At 39.1% G+C, this 17,611-nt stretch overlaps 1 protein-coding gene across 19 annotated transcripts in view; it reads right to left on the bottom strand.

The window, feature by feature from the left end:
• The window catches only part of GTDC1 (glycosyltransferase like domain containing 1), a 493,004-nt gene that overhangs the window by 58,407 nt on the left and 416,986 nt on the right, over positions 1-17,611 (bottom strand). For 14 of the 19 annotated variants that reach the window (XM_027561467.1, XM_027561596.1, XM_027561614.1 and 11 more), the window contains 3 exons: positions 16,243-16,313; positions 15,449-15,540; positions 8,082-10,457 (listed from right to left, as the gene is read on the bottom strand). In XM_027561467.1, the coding sequence (XP_027417268.1) occupies positions 10,374-10,457; positions 15,449-15,540; positions 16,243-16,313 (247 nt within the window). In that variant the 3' untranslated portion in view covers positions 8,082-10,373. The other 5 variants (XR_003514505.1, XR_003514508.1, XR_003514506.1 and 2 more) reach the window with 3 other exon arrangements.

The raw sequence follows: 17,611 nt of genomic DNA, 5'->3' as shown, positions 1-17,611 counted from the left end.
TCTTCATTGGATTCTCTCCCTGTGATTTGATACTGGCCGACTCAAGGCACCAGGTTCAGTAAAATACTGAGAAGAATTCTGCCCGTTAGGGCTGCGCCGCCTTCCCGGTGGTGCGGAAGGGGACCGGTCAGCCCGGCACGAAGCAGCAGGGCAGACCTGGGCCACCCGCCACGTGTGCGTGTGTCAGCATGTGACGGTCGGTGCGCGCGTGCCAGGGAGCGTGCCCGCGTGTGTGCGTGACAGTGTGCGCGACAGTGTGCGCGTGTCGGGTTGTGCGCGCGTTGGCGTGCGCGTGCCGGCGCGGCTCTGCCCGGAGTCCGCGCAAGAGTGAGCGGGAGCGCGGCGGTCGCTTGGGGCTCGCTCCGTCCGGTCGCCTGGGACGCCTCCAGCGGCTTCGCGGCTCCTCTGGCTCTCTGTGCTGGGCTCAAGCGCTGCCGAGGGGACTCGGTTAGGACTCTGCGCCCTCGACGTCCTACTGTGCCCCGTTTTCTCGCGCCCGGAGAGGTGTCGAACTACCTCCAGACGCTTTGGACGGGACCCAACGGGGCATCGAGGGCGAGCGCCGCCTCGAACCGGAGCTCGGGCACATCGGCCTGGGGGAGAAGGTGCGCGGCGAGCACCCGGAGGCCCCGGACCCTCCCAACCCTTCTCGGTTTCGGAGGCTCCGGCACGCTGTCCTCCCGACGCTGGGCGCAGGCTCGTCGGAGGCTTGGGGCTGGCGCCCGGGCGCGCGCTTTTGGGCAGGCCAGCGCTGCGTAAGGCCGAGGCCCGCACGCCCCGCCGCCACCCCTCTGCTCACGGCCCAGTCGGGCCACGCCAGCCCCTACCCTGCGGCGCAGGGCTAGACCTGACCGAGGGCGGAAGATCTGAGAGGAAGGGAGGGAAGGAGCAAAGAAGTAGCCGGCCCCAGACAAGGAATCCTTAATTACAGATTAAAAGGCAAGCAAAACCGTACACATTTTCCATGTGTCAGCTGACTGCCACGACAAAAGGAAATACAGAATGCTGGGTGGGGTCGGGGTGCGGGGGGGTGTGGGGGGGAATGCCTCTTCTCATCGCTCTCGCCCCACACCCCTTTTATTAACAGGGCAAATGTAAAATAACATCAGGCAGTGGATGACTCTGGGTAGGTGGTGCCTGGGGCCGGATCGCAGCTGCTCACTCCTCATGTAGGAGGACCGTTTGCTGATGCACCCAGAGGTCCTGAGACCCTCTATATATTAAAAAAAAAAAAGACTAGAAATACTCCGTTAGAGTACATTTTGTTTCCTAAAAACGTTTTAAAACACATTTTTAAGTTTTAATATTTGACGGTTAAAGTAACAGGCATGCATACACATGCACGTTTTGTTTCGCAATTTTATAGATTTTTTTTTTTCCCCCTTGCCTGGCATCACAGGATTAGAAATCCAGGAGCAAAGTTGAGCCCATAGAAAGGGAACTTAGCTGCAAGCACCAGAGAGAGCACAAGGTTCTCGATGGTTCTGGACTCTGGAGGAAAAAGGAGAGATGTATGCGTTGATACCTTTTCTCTTATTATGATCGCAAAACAATCTCTACCATGTTTCCTGGGATTTAAGATGCCACTTCAACTCCGTGACGTCCTAAATCCTTCACTTAGGGTAGGGTGGTGTTCAGAAGCCAAATCCCACTCTGTGACCATCATACATCTCTAGTTCTAGGCCCTCAATTTTTAACACTGAAACTAAAGGGATGACCTTTGAGGATCACCCCGAGCCACCAGGCATTGCACTTTTCCGTATTTTATTCCTCTTGTTGCGGAGTCAGCTTGAGAAATAGAGGTATTTGACTCTGTTTGTTAGTAATCTGTTTACTGAGAAAAATGATGCAGCAGGTTGGAGGCAGTAAGACCACCTTGCTTAGTCATGTTACCAGCCTTCCTCTGTGTAGGTATTCTCCTGTATTTTATTTGTAATTTTTCCACCAGTGCCATTTTCCTTACAGCATTAAAAAAAAAAAATTCAAAGTGCTTTTTCATGTGATTCCAGTTAAGTGATTTGCCCACACCCCAAATAATGCTATTTGCATTCAAGATTAATAGCTGCATATCAGTAATTCTTAAATACCTCCTAATCCATATTTTCACTTTAAATGATTCCGTTATTGGCCAGACAAACGCCTGAACCAGTAAGTTCGTGGACTGGTTGCCAGCCAAATGACAGAAGCATTCCACACAGGGAACGCGATTAAATTTCTGCTGTCCTCGCTTCTACTGCGGAAGGTAGAGAGCCTTCCTTCCTTATTTGCCACTTTTCCCAGAAGTGGTAGTAGATGAGAAGATTAATAAATTGCTGTAAATCACAGTAGGTTCCAAGCCTCCCCCACCCTTTGATACATATTTGGGAAAATCTTTAAAATCTACTCTGAAGCATCCAGTCTTGATTTAGCCACATGCACTCCACATTTTGACTTTCTCTTTCAGCAAAATAAGGTGAAAGAGCAAATTAAGAGTTTTTCTTTCCTTATAGTTTCCCTGTGTTTGGGAGGATCACTCTGCTATCGTTGTTTTAGGCCAGTTTTGTTAGTTCGTGTTTTTACCACCCACCAAAGAACAGCACAGGATCAACTTTATATTAATAAATGATGTTCATGACTAGGTTTCTAAATGCCAGAGTTATGATTTATTATTTTTAATGGGTGGAGAAAGGAGAGCAGCAATAAAACCAGCCCCTAAGTCATTCAAAATCCTTGGCTTCACACTTCTGTTTTTTTTTTTTTTTTTTCCTTTTAAATTTCATCTAAATTTCCTGTAAGTTCTACTATTATGGACTAATTTTTTTTTTCCATTTACCTGTGTCCATAGCTTCAAACACTATGTTATTATAGTTAAATTTATGAAAAGCATTATGTTCCCCTTTTCTACTTTCTAAGTGTTTATAACTGTCTCTATTTATCCCCATCCCGCTAAGAATTTCACAATAAAATCCTGTACCAAATAAATTAAAATCTACATCTTCAGACACCCCAGGAAGAAGGCATTAATCCACTTAGTCAAATATCCATACCTCCCCTCTCCATTGCAGCTCTTCTTAATGTAACATTTAGTAATTGCAGCTGGCTCCTTATCCTCGCCTCCCTCCCTTTCATTCTGAATCATATTGGCCTTGTTTAACCTTCATTTCCTTTCCTACCCCCCACATTTGTCCACGTACTTTTTCTTTGACCATGTTTGTCTTTCTTTTTGCTGCCTGGATTGAAAGCAATAAATAGAGCTTTCTAAGACCTTAATACTTTCTGTTAAAATCCCATTCTTCCTCCCTATTCCACTACTAATGCTTTGTACAATTTTTATGCATCCTTTGGTTGTGAAGTTACTGCTCTATATTTTTCTGATTGATCATTAAGTTATGCTGGCTTTTGAGAACTGCCTCCATAATCCTGAAGCAAAGGCTTTTTACTTGGCATGCTCTTTGCCTTTGGAATGCCTTTCCTGGCAAGGACAGGCATTTTGGTTTGACTATGATTCTTAAGTTACAATTCAAGTCTAATTTGTTCAGTTAGGTTTCTACTTGAAGCAGCTCTGTTTCTCACTGTTAAGTGCTCCATGAGGCTGCTTAGTTAAAGGGTGTGCTGTAAGCTCAAGATGTAATACACTTACATTGTACTTGATTATCAGTTTTCAAAGACAGCTGCATGCTTTGATATCTGTGTAAGGAAATATCAGAAGATAATATACCATTGGTATTTATTACTCTATAATTAAGGATGTGTCAGTGTTTCCCTTTAAAAAATGCTATTTTCAGAAATTCATATCTCAGGCATAAATTTCCCTATGAATTACAGTCTAATACTGTATTGGAAGTATCTTCTTTTAAAATTATTCCTCCTCTTCCTTTTCTTCCTGGGGAAGTAAGTTTCAGGATGTAATTTCTGGGTTATCTACTGGGGATGAGATGAAGCGGGCCCTTGCTGCACAATTAAAGGTGCTTCTGCACTGATGCCAGCTGCCCCCTCTGCCCTAGGCCCTTTGCACAGGGCGAGATCGTGGGGACTGCCTTCTGGATAGAGGGCCAGCCTGTTTGATAGGTAGCGTCTACATGTATGATGTGAAAGGCAAAAAGACTCCGCTATTCAGAAACATCACAGGTACCAGAAGTCAGAGAGTTTAGGACCAGAAGTCAATTTTTTTGCATTCCTCTCCTTATGATTGCTTGGACTACAAGTATAACCAGGCCAGGCAGGAGGAACATGAAATTAATCTATAGCCAAGTACTAGCAACTTCTTTGTCTGTGTTTCTTCCGATAGTAAGAGGGGGAGGGAAGGGGGAAAAGATGGACAGATAGATATATTCCCCTTCACCTCCTTTAAGGAATGGTCTGCAGAAGGAAATGGCAGCCCACTCCAGTGTTCTGGCCTGGGAAATCCCATGGACAGTGGAACCTGGTGGGCTATAGTCCATGGAGTTGCAAGTGTCAGACATGACTTAGTGACTAAACCACCACCAAACTACTATACCACTTGACCAAATGAGTTGATCACAACCTCCTGAAAGAGACTGAAGTCTAGACCTGTGTCTACATGGGACCCAAAGCAACTCAGCCAGGACTCAGCCCTCAGTGTCCTCACATCTAAAATGGGGAGGTTACAAATGCTGTACCAGGAGGGCCAGGGAAGTTACACCATGTGCAAGTCCTACAGAGTGTTAAGACCACAGGGAGTGGCAAGGGCCTGGGATGGGATGTAGCAACCCAATGCTTCCCTACAGATATAATAACAGTCATAATAAAAATACTTAAAATATGAGCAAAACCACAGGGTCTCTCTTGCCCCTTTTTCTACCAACTACGTGTGTGGGCCACCTCCTGCTGCCCTTTGCCTGGTGAGGGGAGAAATAATAGGGAACCAGAGGTCCCAGTGAGTCATCAACACTGAACTTGGTGCTTCCTGAAAGGCTGGAAGGTGACAATGACACTGTCCTATGCAGAGAAAGGCTTATACAAAGACACAAAACATCCTTCTGTTTCTATAAGGCAGTCTGGCTCCTACATAAGCCTTAACATGATGCCTTAATTTTCTCACTTGTGAAACGGTGATGGAAACATTACATTTTCAGATATAAAGGACTTCAAATTCCTTGAGAAAAGTGTTACGTAAGTATTTCCAGTAGGAATCCCATCTTCTAGCATTCCATCTTGGGTCTGCTATTTAAATGCAGTAACTAATACGACAGTACACATTTTAGATCATCTTCTGTGTGCCTGCATGCCAAGTCGCTTCATTCATGTCCAACTTCTGCAACCCTATGGGTTGTAGCCCGCCAGGCTCCTCTATCCATGGGATTCTCTAGGCAAGAATACTGGAGTGGGATGCCATGCTCTCCTCCAGGGAATCTTCACAACCCAGGGATCGAACCTGCATCTCTTCTGACTCCTGCATTGCAGGTGGATTCTTTACCGCTGAGCCACCAGGGGAAGTACCAGATTATCTCTTAGGAAACATCAGTTCTTTGTATCTGTTTATGGGAACCACGAAGAACCTGTCCTAGGGTTGAAAGTCATTACCACAGAGATATGGGAGAAAAAGGAAATCACTAAGGTGGGCTTCCCTGGTGGCTCAGATGGTAGAGCGTCTGCCTGCAATGCGGGAGACCCGGGTTCGATTCCTGGGTCGGGAAGATCCCCTGGAGAAAGAAATGGCAATCCACTCCAGGCACTCTTGCCTGGAAAATCCCATGGACAGAGGAGCCTGATAGGCTACAGTCCATGGGGTTGCAAAGAGTCAGACACAACTGAGTGACTCTACTTTCAAGGTGGTGCTAGGTGCTGGGAGGACCCCAGAAGGCACTGACCCCCAAATTCCAAATTAGAAAATGGGCCACAGGATGTGGGGATTCTGAAGTCATATGTAACTCACATGCAGCTAGGGCATCACAGATACTTGGAGGATTCCTTTTCATGGGATGACGACAATGAAAGCCTTTGTCTTAAAGAGGAAAGGGAACAGGTAACAATGCAGGAAGTGGGTAGAGCGGTTAGCAGCTCAGACAGCTCTGTGCCCTACCACAAAGCTCTGAATTTTTCAAGATAAAAAAGACCAGCTCATATAATAACTTCCTCCATCTTCCTCTCTTGACTCTTCAAAAAGGAGTTTCTGGAGCCCTAGTTTTCCATTTTCTATTTGTAACGCCACACACATTAGTCAGAAACGGTGATCATTAGCCCCAGGAAAAAGGAACCCACAGACAGTCAAGTTCAACTTCCTTCGTAGTATGGGTTGTTTCAGGGTCAAGGTTAAGGGCTTGGCTCCCAGTAAGCCAAGGAAAGTCTTCTCATGCAAAACTGGTGGTGCATTTCCACCACCACCGGTGGAAAAAAAGGGCAGTTTCTTTTACTGTTTAAAGGAAAATGGTTTTCTGACTCCATCCATCAACTGAGAAACGTTAAGAACAGCTTGGTAGCAGAGTATTACAGCTCCTATATTACACATGGTAACCCAAATATCTACAGCTCCTATCAAAAATGTAGATCCAGTAATAACATTTAAGACATACAAAAAGTCATAAAGGGTAGAAATAAGACTTTGTGTGCTATGACCCAGCTTAAGAAACAGACCATTTCTTAAGGTACTGCACCTTTGCCAGTTATGTGTCTAATCTTCCTACCATCACGCCTCTGACTTAACCATAATTGTAAACTTGGCGCTAATTCCCAAGTTTTCTGTTATACTTTAAGCACACAGGTACATATCTTTGAGCATCCTGTAGAACTGTTTACATAGTTTAAAACCTTTCCCAATTACATTTTAATGAATAATTGTGAGGGGAGGGCAGGTTATCGCAGCACTGGTCGTTGTACATCTCAATTCACATTTTAAAATGAAACTTGTTTTCCAGTTTTCCACAGAAACAGAAAGGCACTTAGGGTGACACCTGTCAATAGTCAATAGAAGAATAAAACTCATAGAATATGTCAACATTAAAAGACAGCATGGACTCTCATTTGAAAACTGATTCTCTCATCTGCAGAAAGTATCTTGAGACTGAAATGAAAAATTTTTTTGTGGCTCATAATATTTCTGGGTAGCAGATGCTTTCTCAAAAACAGATTTTACTTTTAAAAATATCAAATATAATTAACACCTTCAACATAAAACGAAATCTTTTCTTCCAGATGCATTTCAAGGTGTTGAAGTGAATTTGTGCAGCCCTCTATGGCTGAGTTTTCACTGCCTTATTGACTGTGCTGCCATCTTTATGTGGCAAGTTTGAAGAACTGAGAGCTGGAGCAGGACATTAAAAATTAACCATATCTGAAGGATGCTTGTTAAACCAGGTGCATTTGGGGAAAGGTCTTTTGATCTATTCCCGATTAACCTGGTATAAATAAGTATATTAAGAACTAGGTGCTCTTCTGTTTATTACAGAAACACCTTGCCAGAAACACAGGTTAGGTAAATTTGGGACAAGCATCCTGAACACTGTGTCAGGGTTGATAATGGGCAGACTTTTAAAGACATTTAAGATTAAAATTGGTTTAATGATTAATGTAAAAGAGAATAAAATGAACAGAATTGAACGTTTAAAAAAAAAACAAAAATTTTCAACATCTATACTCAAAATAAGAAATAATGGGAGTGTCTGCTCTCTTTAGTGAAAGTGAAGAAAGCAAGGGGCTTCCCAGGTGGCGCTAGTGGTAAAGAACTCGCCAGCCAGTGCTGGAGACTTGAGAGAAGAGTGTTCAGTCCCTGCCTGGGTCGGGAAGATCCCCTGGAGGAGGACAAGGCAACCCACTGTAGTATTCTTGTCCAGAGAATCTCATGGGCAGAGGAGCCTAGAGGGCTACAGTCCATAGGGTTGCAGAGAGTTAGACAAGATTGAAGTGACTTAGCAACAGCACAGCACAGCACAAGCAAAGCAGGAAGTAAAGAGTCAGCTTGTACTGTCGATTTTCCTTAACAAAATATGGGTTAACTGAATAACCCTCCATACCACCATATCATGGGTGTTGAGAAGCACACAGGCACATACACACACATATACAGTTATCTTTTCATATGTTACAAATGATACATTTACAAGACTTTTCATTGCTTATTTGCACCAATACCAAATCCAACAGTATAGTTTTAAGAAGTGACCACTTTATTGCAAATTTTTATTCCAGAAGTAATGCTGGCACAGCTAAAGCCAAAATTTGATTTGAGTTTATGGGTGTAGAAAAATATCTTTGTACACAGGTAACTTGCAATATTGTGTTTGCCAAAATCAGGCAAATATTTAAGTGTTTCAGATGCACTATCTGAATGGTAATTAATATTGTTTTCCCATGAATTAAAAAAAAAAGTATATATGGATAGTTATGCATATAATACACAATTCACTATGAAATGTGAGCTCATCATTTTCAGGATAGTAGGACATAATGAAATAAGCACTGTCTCTTGGCTGTGAGAGTATAATATTGTTTTGAGAGACGTCATCTATAACACAGCACCTTTCTAACTGAAGCATCCCTTTAGATGCTTAACCCTGCTCAGGAGAAAGAGTCTAAAAAGCTCTTAGGCCCTTTTATATTAGCTTTTGCACTCAAAAGGAACATAACCGATAGATTCCAAGTTTCACAGTCTCAGACCAGAAGGGACTTCTCAAATAATTCTTGAGCCCTTTGTTTTATGGGCTAATTTGTCCAGTGCCTTCTCAGAATGGGAGGAGGACTCAAATCCAGTGCTGTGATGTCCATCATACATAGGGCTCTCACACTGATCAGGGAGGACTCTGTGCAGAGATAGAACCTGTTGTTTCTGCTTCTTACTCTCCCTGCTTTTAAAATCCTTGGCCTCCTGGGCCTTGAACTGCTGCTTTTCCTGATCTGCAAGACTGCCTCTATCTAGAGGGCTCTACCTTCATCTATTTCCTGCTTACACTTTTGCTACCTGTCAGATGGGTCCTACCAGACTTTTGAACCAGTGCCCCCTCTGTCTCAGATGCCTGCTAGACAACTCAGTCCTTCTAAAAGCCAAGGATCCAGGCTTGGCCCTTGTCTGCCCCCTTCCCCCTGGCTGCTCCTCACTTTGCAGCTTATAGAAGTTATTCATTTCAAAAGCTAGGAGAGTTACAATTTACCTGTCAGTAAACAGAAGATGGTTTATCAACAGACTTTACCTTAATGACTACAAATGTTTACCTCCTGCTTTCCAGAATGCAAAGAAAATCTTGGAAATGTCATAATATCTCACAAACATTTGCAAAACAGATCCTTGTTCATCGGGAAAAGAAACAATTGTATTCGTTGTCTCTGACACAAGGAAAGTGTTCAGAGAGAAACATACAGATAGATGTACAGGCTTACATGGAAATGAGATGTGTTAATTAAAAATTGCAGTGGGCACTTTATTAAAAATTTATTTTACAATCTAGCCATTCAAAATATCTTGACATTAACAAATACACCAGCTTGACTATTGGAATCATAAGTGATTTATCTTGAGAAGATTATATTTGTAGCTGGATGCAAATATTTTTGACAAATATTTATATCAAAATTACTGGTTTTGTAAGAAGTATTTTTATTTCTCTATTTTTATGCCTGGAAAAGAATTAAAACAAGTATCTCTGTGTTCATTTTATGGGCGAGATGGCCCCGCTTAGTGTATTTCCCATGTTTGTCTGAATTACAGCTGTTTATCTTGCAACTTTCTTTAAGATAAATTAAATGCAAATGTAACTCTGTGAATCATGGGAATACCTGCCAGACTTCTTATTAATACCTTCACTTAAAACCCCGGTGCCAGGGAGTCATTAATTTGCTAAAAGAAAAGTGCTAGAGCAGCTCTTTGCCCACAAACAATTCCGAGATGGCTGCCCAATTAGTCAGTAGCATTCTGATCCTCCTTTCAGGCCCCGTGGCCCTCTGAGGACACAAGAAGGCTCCGATGATAACCTGGCAACCTAGGTAGAAACCCAGCCAAGTGAGAGCGTTTGAAGCTGCAGTTTGGCTGCCATCGTGTCGGCGAAAAGAAAGAATTCAGGCACCATGTCATCCAGTACAAAGGATAAAAACGGATTCAACCGGAAATTCAATGTGGCACCACATATGGGATACATGAGTGCGGTTATACAACAGGCCACATATTTTTTTTGAACAGTCTCCTCCATGTGATGCTGAGGACATGTGTAACCATCATAACGTCTCTAGGAATCTGTATTTAATTTGAGTTGGGGTGGTGGCAGGGATTGGAGATCTGAAGCCGCCACAGGTTTGTGGCAGATGGCTCTGTGTCAGCTATGACAAGCAGCCAGGCTCAGCTTCCTCTGCAGATTTTCTTTTCTCTCTGATCAGGTAAATATGGGCACACTCTGGAAAGTTCTACAGATTCTGCCTTAGGCTGCAAGTTTGTGACTTAGCCCCATCTGTCACAAATCTTCCCTAGGTTCTGCTGTAAGCAGAGACCTGAATTTACCATGTAGGGCTGCCCAAGAAAAAGGAGCCATTTCACCCTGTAAGGGAGAGGGAGAGAAGAAAAAGCAATGAAGAAGCATTAACGACTGAAAGACTAAAGCATGCTGAAAATTCATATTGTAAATTTGCATAACTTACGTCAATTAGATTTCAAAAAGCCACCAAGTAAATGGTTCTCAAGTTTCATCACCTCAGGAAATCCCAGTTTCTGATTGGCTTAAAGTGAACTATATTTTCAACCATTGTGGAAAGCTGCCCCCCCCAACTCCGCCTTTTTTTTTTTGCAAATGGGTATATTCTACTGCACACAAATTTCCTGGTTTATGTTATGGCTGACAGCTATCAGAAGTTTATCATCCAACTTTTAACTTTTCTGAACATAAGATAGACAACACTCTTAATACATGTTTTTTGTGAATGTGAATTTTACTTTTAAGTGGCGAAGGCACAAGAGAAATGCCATTACTATTACGTGGAATTTATAAAGCACTTCAAGTTTACAAACGGGTTTATATTCATTATTTCATTACAGTAGGACCTCAGGGGGAAAATGCTATTAAGAATTAAGAAAAAAAGAATTCTTCCAAGTTTATAGATGAATCATATAGAGGCCAAGAAGTTCACCTAGAGCCAGGCTACAAATTAGTAGCAGAGAAAGAGAAGCAGCCAAAACCTCTAACTGATTTTAATCACCCTGAGTATATCTATTGTGCTAAAGATTTTTTGCTTGCATTTTACTTAGACAAATCAAAGGAAAACCAAGCCAAACAAAATCAAGGAAAGAAGTTAAGAAAGAGAGGGAAGAGTAACGGGGAGGGAGGGAGGGAGACTGAGACGGATCATTTGCCTTAGACTGTGCTCGTGCAATTGAGAGGTTTTTGAAGTTCTAAAAATGTCATGAGCTTTTAAGTTTTCATTTTTTAAGGAAAAAGTAATGACTTTGGAGGCGTGTTAATACTAGTGAGCACCACCTTATTCACATCTAGAGTATAAGCTCAAATTAAAAGGGGACTATAAAGTGACCAGTCTCTTGAAGGAAACTTAAAGTGGCTTGGCTGTGGTTCGGGGAGATATAACCTGATATAATTAAGACAACCACAAATGGCTTTTCTGGGCTCTGAATCTGAACTGTAAGCTTAATCACTCTTTGGAATCACTTTTAGGCAGAAATCTGAAAATTATCCTTTCCTCCAAATAACAGCAGGTTATAAAGGTTTCTGGAATGTGAAAGAACTTGACGAGGGGAACAAAATAAAAATCAGCTGCTATTATCTGAAAAAACTTAAACTACAGTTTACCCTTGTAAAGCAAAGGAAGGATGGCATCTCTCTCTCTCTTTTTTAAACACAGAATATCACTCAATTTATAAATAAAAATAAATGAAAAATAGGGTGGGAATGAAAACCTACTGTTAGTCCTGGCAGTATATGTTTTATACAATGACCCCATTTGTACTTTTGTGCTATTTTCAATACTGGTAACAAGGTGGTGAACAGAAGTTTTCCTCTAAAGCATTTTAAAATCTAATGATCAAAGTCTCTCTAAAAGCAAAAAGTACTGATCTCAAGTAATTGTTGGCAATTTTCAGTAAGTAAATTCCCATTGTCAAAATGAGACCCCCAAAAATATAACTTCCCGGTATAAGACTTACTTGGGTTGTAAAAGGAAGCCCTATGTTACTGTTAGAAGTTAATCCTTGGTTGATTACTTTACGATTATTTCTAGAATCTTGTGTTCAAGAGTCATAAAAGAGCTCCCTATTACAGATGAAGTGAAACCTACTTTATCTCTGTGGCAAGTGTGTGGCTGCGGGGTGTAACCTACTTAGAAAGGGACGTGTCCTGTAAGTACAAGAAACCTGCAGTCCAGTGGCTGAGCCTCGTGGCAAACTTTTTAAGAAATGGCTTTAGATTTTTAAAAAATTCAGAACAGGGTTTTAAGTTTTAAAAATAATTAAGAAATGTGATTTCTGCATGCATTTCTCTAAATATCTTAAGTAAAATGTCTGTGTGAGAGGGAAGGGGAGCACACTTGCATGCACACGAGGAATTTAAACATTTCAAGTCTGAAACCATTTCAGGTGAGAAGTCATGGGCATGGAGTTTTGTAGCAGAAAGAGTCACTTTAAGAAAAAAAAGGTATCAAATTCTGTTTCTGCTTTTCAGTTACTAGCATTCTGTTTCAAATCCTGCTTCAAGTTATAGCCCCCAAACTCTCACTCATATTGAAAGTATAATGTCTCATGTGAGAAAAAAGCCAAGTGTTAGTAGCCTTATTCTAGTCATTAAATTTCTAAGTGTGAATCCATATGAAAAATCTTATCCTAAAGTGAACTCTACATGATAAGTAGTTGAGATGATTTTAAAATGTAAACTTTTAACAACAACAAAAAAGAGTAAGGTGTAAAAATGTGAAAGGAGCAAATTAAAGAATTCAGTGACTTTCTATCCTTTTAGATCTTAGAAGCATATGTTTTTAAAAGCAAAACAGCACTGTCCAATGGAATAAATTTAAAAAGAAAACCTCAATACTCTCTGTATAATATACATACAAGTCTCTTCCATTGCCTAAGAAAAGTACAAAGCTGCCTTGGGGAAAATAATTCTCTGATATTTAGTGAGGGCAAATGTTACCTGAAATGTGAATATTTATAAAACGTAAGGTAAAAAAAAAAAATAGTGTAATGTATTAAATCTTAATGATAAAGTTATAGCTGGCATTCCTTTTCTGTTTTAGCTCTAAATCTTATTACAACCACCCAACTAGATCTGTGGTCCTTGTGATTTTTATCAGTTTGTCCTGGCAACTGCATTGTAAAGCTCTTGATTATTTCTAATTCCTGGGCTAACTTATTCATTTTTGAGATTAATTTTTGGATACATGTCATCAAGATCTAGAATGAGGATATATATCAATGTGTATAATAGATTTATAAGAAAAAAAAATCCATGTTAAAAGTACATAAAATAAATAATATATAGAAATTCTTATAAATGCTTATGCATAAAACACTAATTTCTTAAACTGACTTGGACCATGTTAGGATGCATGGACTAGTAATGTATGTAAACCATAGTAACATGAACAAACACTTAAGGTATTTGCTATATTTAAGCTATAGGAAGAACAATTTGGTATATTAATAGCATACCACTAGGTTGACATTGCTTCAGAGTTTTTCCAGAAGCTCTTGGAAAAAGAAATAATTAGAGCTATGGCAATAGCTATTTTAAAATATTTCAGTTGGAGATGTGTTTTTTATTGTAACTCTAAGCAACCTGTTGCAATAACTTTTGAAATGGTTAAAGATCAGGGATGATAATGCTACCTGGAAGCAAAATTAAAAATGGAAAATTCTGATGGTGGAAATACAATTTAAAATGCTTCACCGTTCTCACCATGAGATAAAAACATTTTTTCTCTTGGTTTTTTTTTTTTTTTTGGTACCTCTGTGAGATGATGGGTGATAACTACAGCCTGTGGTGGTAATCATTAATCATTTCAAAACATATGTCCATCACTATTCTGCACACCTCACACTTATACAGTGCAGTCAGTCAATTATATCTCAATAAAACTGAAAAAAAATTGCCCAAAAATTCACTAGGAGGAAAAAAAAATCAATAATCCGATGGTAAACTCACTAAAAAATAGCTTTGTGTCATATGTAGAAGATGAACCTATTTGTAATACATATTATTCTATTTCTTCAATTTCATAATCTGTATATTTTGACAGTCTGTTATGTGGGAAACTATCAAATTAACATTTTACCCAAACAAGACCATGACTGAACTTTCAAAATGAGGAAATCTGGATGTAAACCTTGGAAGACTGTTTTCTTTTTGAAGCTTCCTATGAATACAATACAATCGTATTGACTGAAGGAGTAATACTGAAGCCTGGAATTGTTCAGTCAGCATTTTAAACTATTATGAGCTACCTTCTGAACCATTGCCAAGTTAATAGACAATGAAAGATAATGAGCTTGAAATTGGGTGTTAAATTGCATTTTTGGTTCTCTCCCTTTTTCTTGAAGTTTAACTGTTTCCTGCAGAAACAAAGTCATGTTTTGATGTATCACTATGTAAATATGTATGTATCTGAGGCCATGATAAGGGAAAGGAGAGGAAAAAAGGCAGCGGGCTGTATTTCATGTAGAAAGGATACATATTAACATAGGAAAATTAAAATATGCTGGATTAGAAAACTGCTAGATTGTAAAGTATACTGAATTTATGTAAAATGAAGATGCTACATTCAAAGAATATAAAAAGGTATATTACTCATGGCCTAGAGCCACCTTTACAACTCGTAAAGCAGATTTATCCCAGTTCAATTACTTGGACTTTTAGGAGAGTCTCTCTGTTGTTATTCCAACAATGTAAAATTCTTGATTCAAACAAGGGGAAAAAACATAACGAATGAAGGGACTGAATGATGATGCTATTTAAACTCTTTTCTTTTGCCTCTGTCATTCAGAGAGGAGACTGACAGTTGAATCCTAAACTAACTGAGGGTTTTTATGTAATTTTACTAGACAAAGGAAACATTTGATTCTCAAAATCATCTTTAAAGTATTTAAAAAATGAACACCAAATTTCACAAATGTCATTCACCTGAATTTTTGAGGACTGAAGATTTCATTACGATGGGAAGAAAGGCTTATCCTCATTAGTATAATTGTAGAATCTTTCCTTTTACTTCCTTTTAAACTAATGAGTTACATTAATCCAGGTTCATTTTTATAAGCCTCTTGGGGCTAAATGTAAAGGACAGTCATCTTAGAAAACAATAAATTAAAAAAAAAGCATGTACCATGCATTAAGTGCACGTATTTCATAAGACCTAGGTTAATACAACTGGCATCATCCAGTTTAATTAATCCTTGTTAGTGTAACAACTAATATCCCTCCCTAGCATGTTTCCTTTAAACATTAGTATGTTAATTAAATGTTTTTTTTTTTAAGATTTTTCTTTGTACTTCAATATGGTATTTATACCACATAAATCTCTTCTCAATAACTACCTTATAGAGATGTTTTCTTGTAATATCTGGTCTCTTGCAGAAATTCTGGAGCCTTTTTGAAAGCTGTTCAGGTGTAGAATACAGATACTCAGCTGCAGGAAAAACAGATACATTTTTAATGAAACAAAAACCTCAAAGCACACACCCGATATTAGTCACTTTACTAATTAAAAATGCATATTGCTCTGTGCCGCCTCGTGTTTTACATTATTTAAGCATGATTTTATAAGGTTACCTCAGCTCACAAGGATGTTTAATGCTAAATAAGACTGTGTAGTTGTGCTGTTTAGACATCTCCTTTGGGTGATTAAAATACATTATTCTAATGTAACACAATGCATATGTGATATATTTAGTGATGAGAATTTTTTCAAAGAACAAGTACGATAGCCATACGTACTCTGTACAACAGTTGCATATTATTAACTAGTCAATTGTTGAAATAATTTGGTGTGACTTTCAGTCCTCAATTTTTCTCTGTGTATATCATTAAAAAAAATCTGTAAGCAATTGCAGCAACGCTGACCTGCTTATAAAAATCCATCATTATGGGATGTGTATGCTAACAATGAAGAATGCTATTTGAAAACTTGCTTTTTTGTTATCTTAAAAGAACAGATGGTAAATATAAGCTTACTCTAATGTATTAAAACACATAAAATTTTCCTTAACACTAACATGTTGACTTGCCAAATAAACAATTGCTCCTGCCTAAGTTTATTTTCAAACTTTCTAATTTAGCATGAATCATGTAGTAAATTTCAACAAAGACAAAAGTACATTAAAGCAGCTACCTGGAAATATTTCAGGATAAACCAAATCTTTGGGACAAAGTGGGTAACACCCACAATACACAGCTTCCAACCTAAAGAAAATTTAGAAAGAGGATAAAAATATATTAAAAAGACATTACCATTATAGCCAGAAAGTGGTTTTGTTTGCTAAGTTAACAGTATGAGCCCAGAGTTAGCTGGGATGAAAAACATGGTCGGCAGTACAATCCTAAAAGCCAAAGTTGCTCTTTTAAAAGATTTTATTGATCATATATGAATTTCATAGAACAGAACCAACAGCATATGTTTTGTTCACTGAATTAATCAAAGCGCAGCTCTGCATTTTTTTTGTTGTTTTTAAAATACTGTTTAACACATTTTATAATCAGCAGATAAACACATGTAACAACATGGTAAAGTATGGACAGCTTTTCTTAATAATGCTGCAAAGCCCCAGAATGTTCATTTTTCAAAATGTTTAAATAAAACAGCAAATACTTAACTTTAACACTCTAGACGTAGAAATCATCGAGGCACTTTAAAAAACATCAGAAAAAAAATTTACAATCTGTTGTGATGGGTCATTTTCATTTTAAGTTAAAGCTTCAAAATAGTTCGTTATTAGGCAGGATGTAAAACTATTTCCCTGTTTTACTGAAAAACTCTCATTAAGATTACCTTAATGAGTATTTTGCTTTCTGGACTGGGAAGTCAGCTCAGTTTCCATTTTATCCAAAAAAGAATACTCTTATTATTAAACAAAGAAACAAGAAAGTTTCACTCTGTGAGAGGATTTCCCTAAGGACCAACTACAGAAGTTTTTCTTCATGTCCTAGCAGTAAGGGTTAAGTAGAAGAAAGGTACTGCTCTTCAGTGCTTGTGTTAGTCCTGTATAATGGCTATTGATCTGACATATAATAAACCTTAAAGATACCACTGTAATTTCTGTTGGCTAGGAATTATGCAGTGAAATTCAAAACACTCTTTAAAATATGTTTATTTTATGAGAAACTTTGAATTGCATCCAAAATGTTGACCAAAGGCGGAATTTTATTTTGAACTGCAGATTTTTTTCAACCCAAGAATAGTTTGAAGTTATGTCAATGTTTACCTTGTTTATTTACAGTGACAAAGTACATGCAATTTAAGCTGTTTTTAAGTGGGTGATGTTTTCCCTATTTTATAACTGAAATTAGTTTAAATGAAAAGTATTTACTTTGAGCTGCAAAGTTTGGAAAAATACTGTGTTCAAAGTTCTGCTTGAGAACTGCTAGCAGTTTTAAGATAACACAGTGGAAAGGGATAGGTTCTAGTTACTAACGATTAATTTCAAACTCCAAACTACATCTAATATTTATTTTCTTTACATACATAGGGTATGTGTAAAAAT

This window comes from Bos indicus x Bos taurus, chromosome 2 (assembly GCF_003369695.1).
Source record: "Bos indicus x Bos taurus breed Angus x Brahman F1 hybrid chromosome 2, Bos_hybrid_MaternalHap_v2.0, whole genome shotgun sequence".
NCBI lineage: Eukaryota > Metazoa > Chordata > Mammalia > Artiodactyla > Bovidae > Bos > Bos indicus x Bos taurus.
The sequence above is the reverse complement of the archived record's forward strand: the minus strand, read 5'-3'. Positions and strand labels throughout refer to the sequence as shown.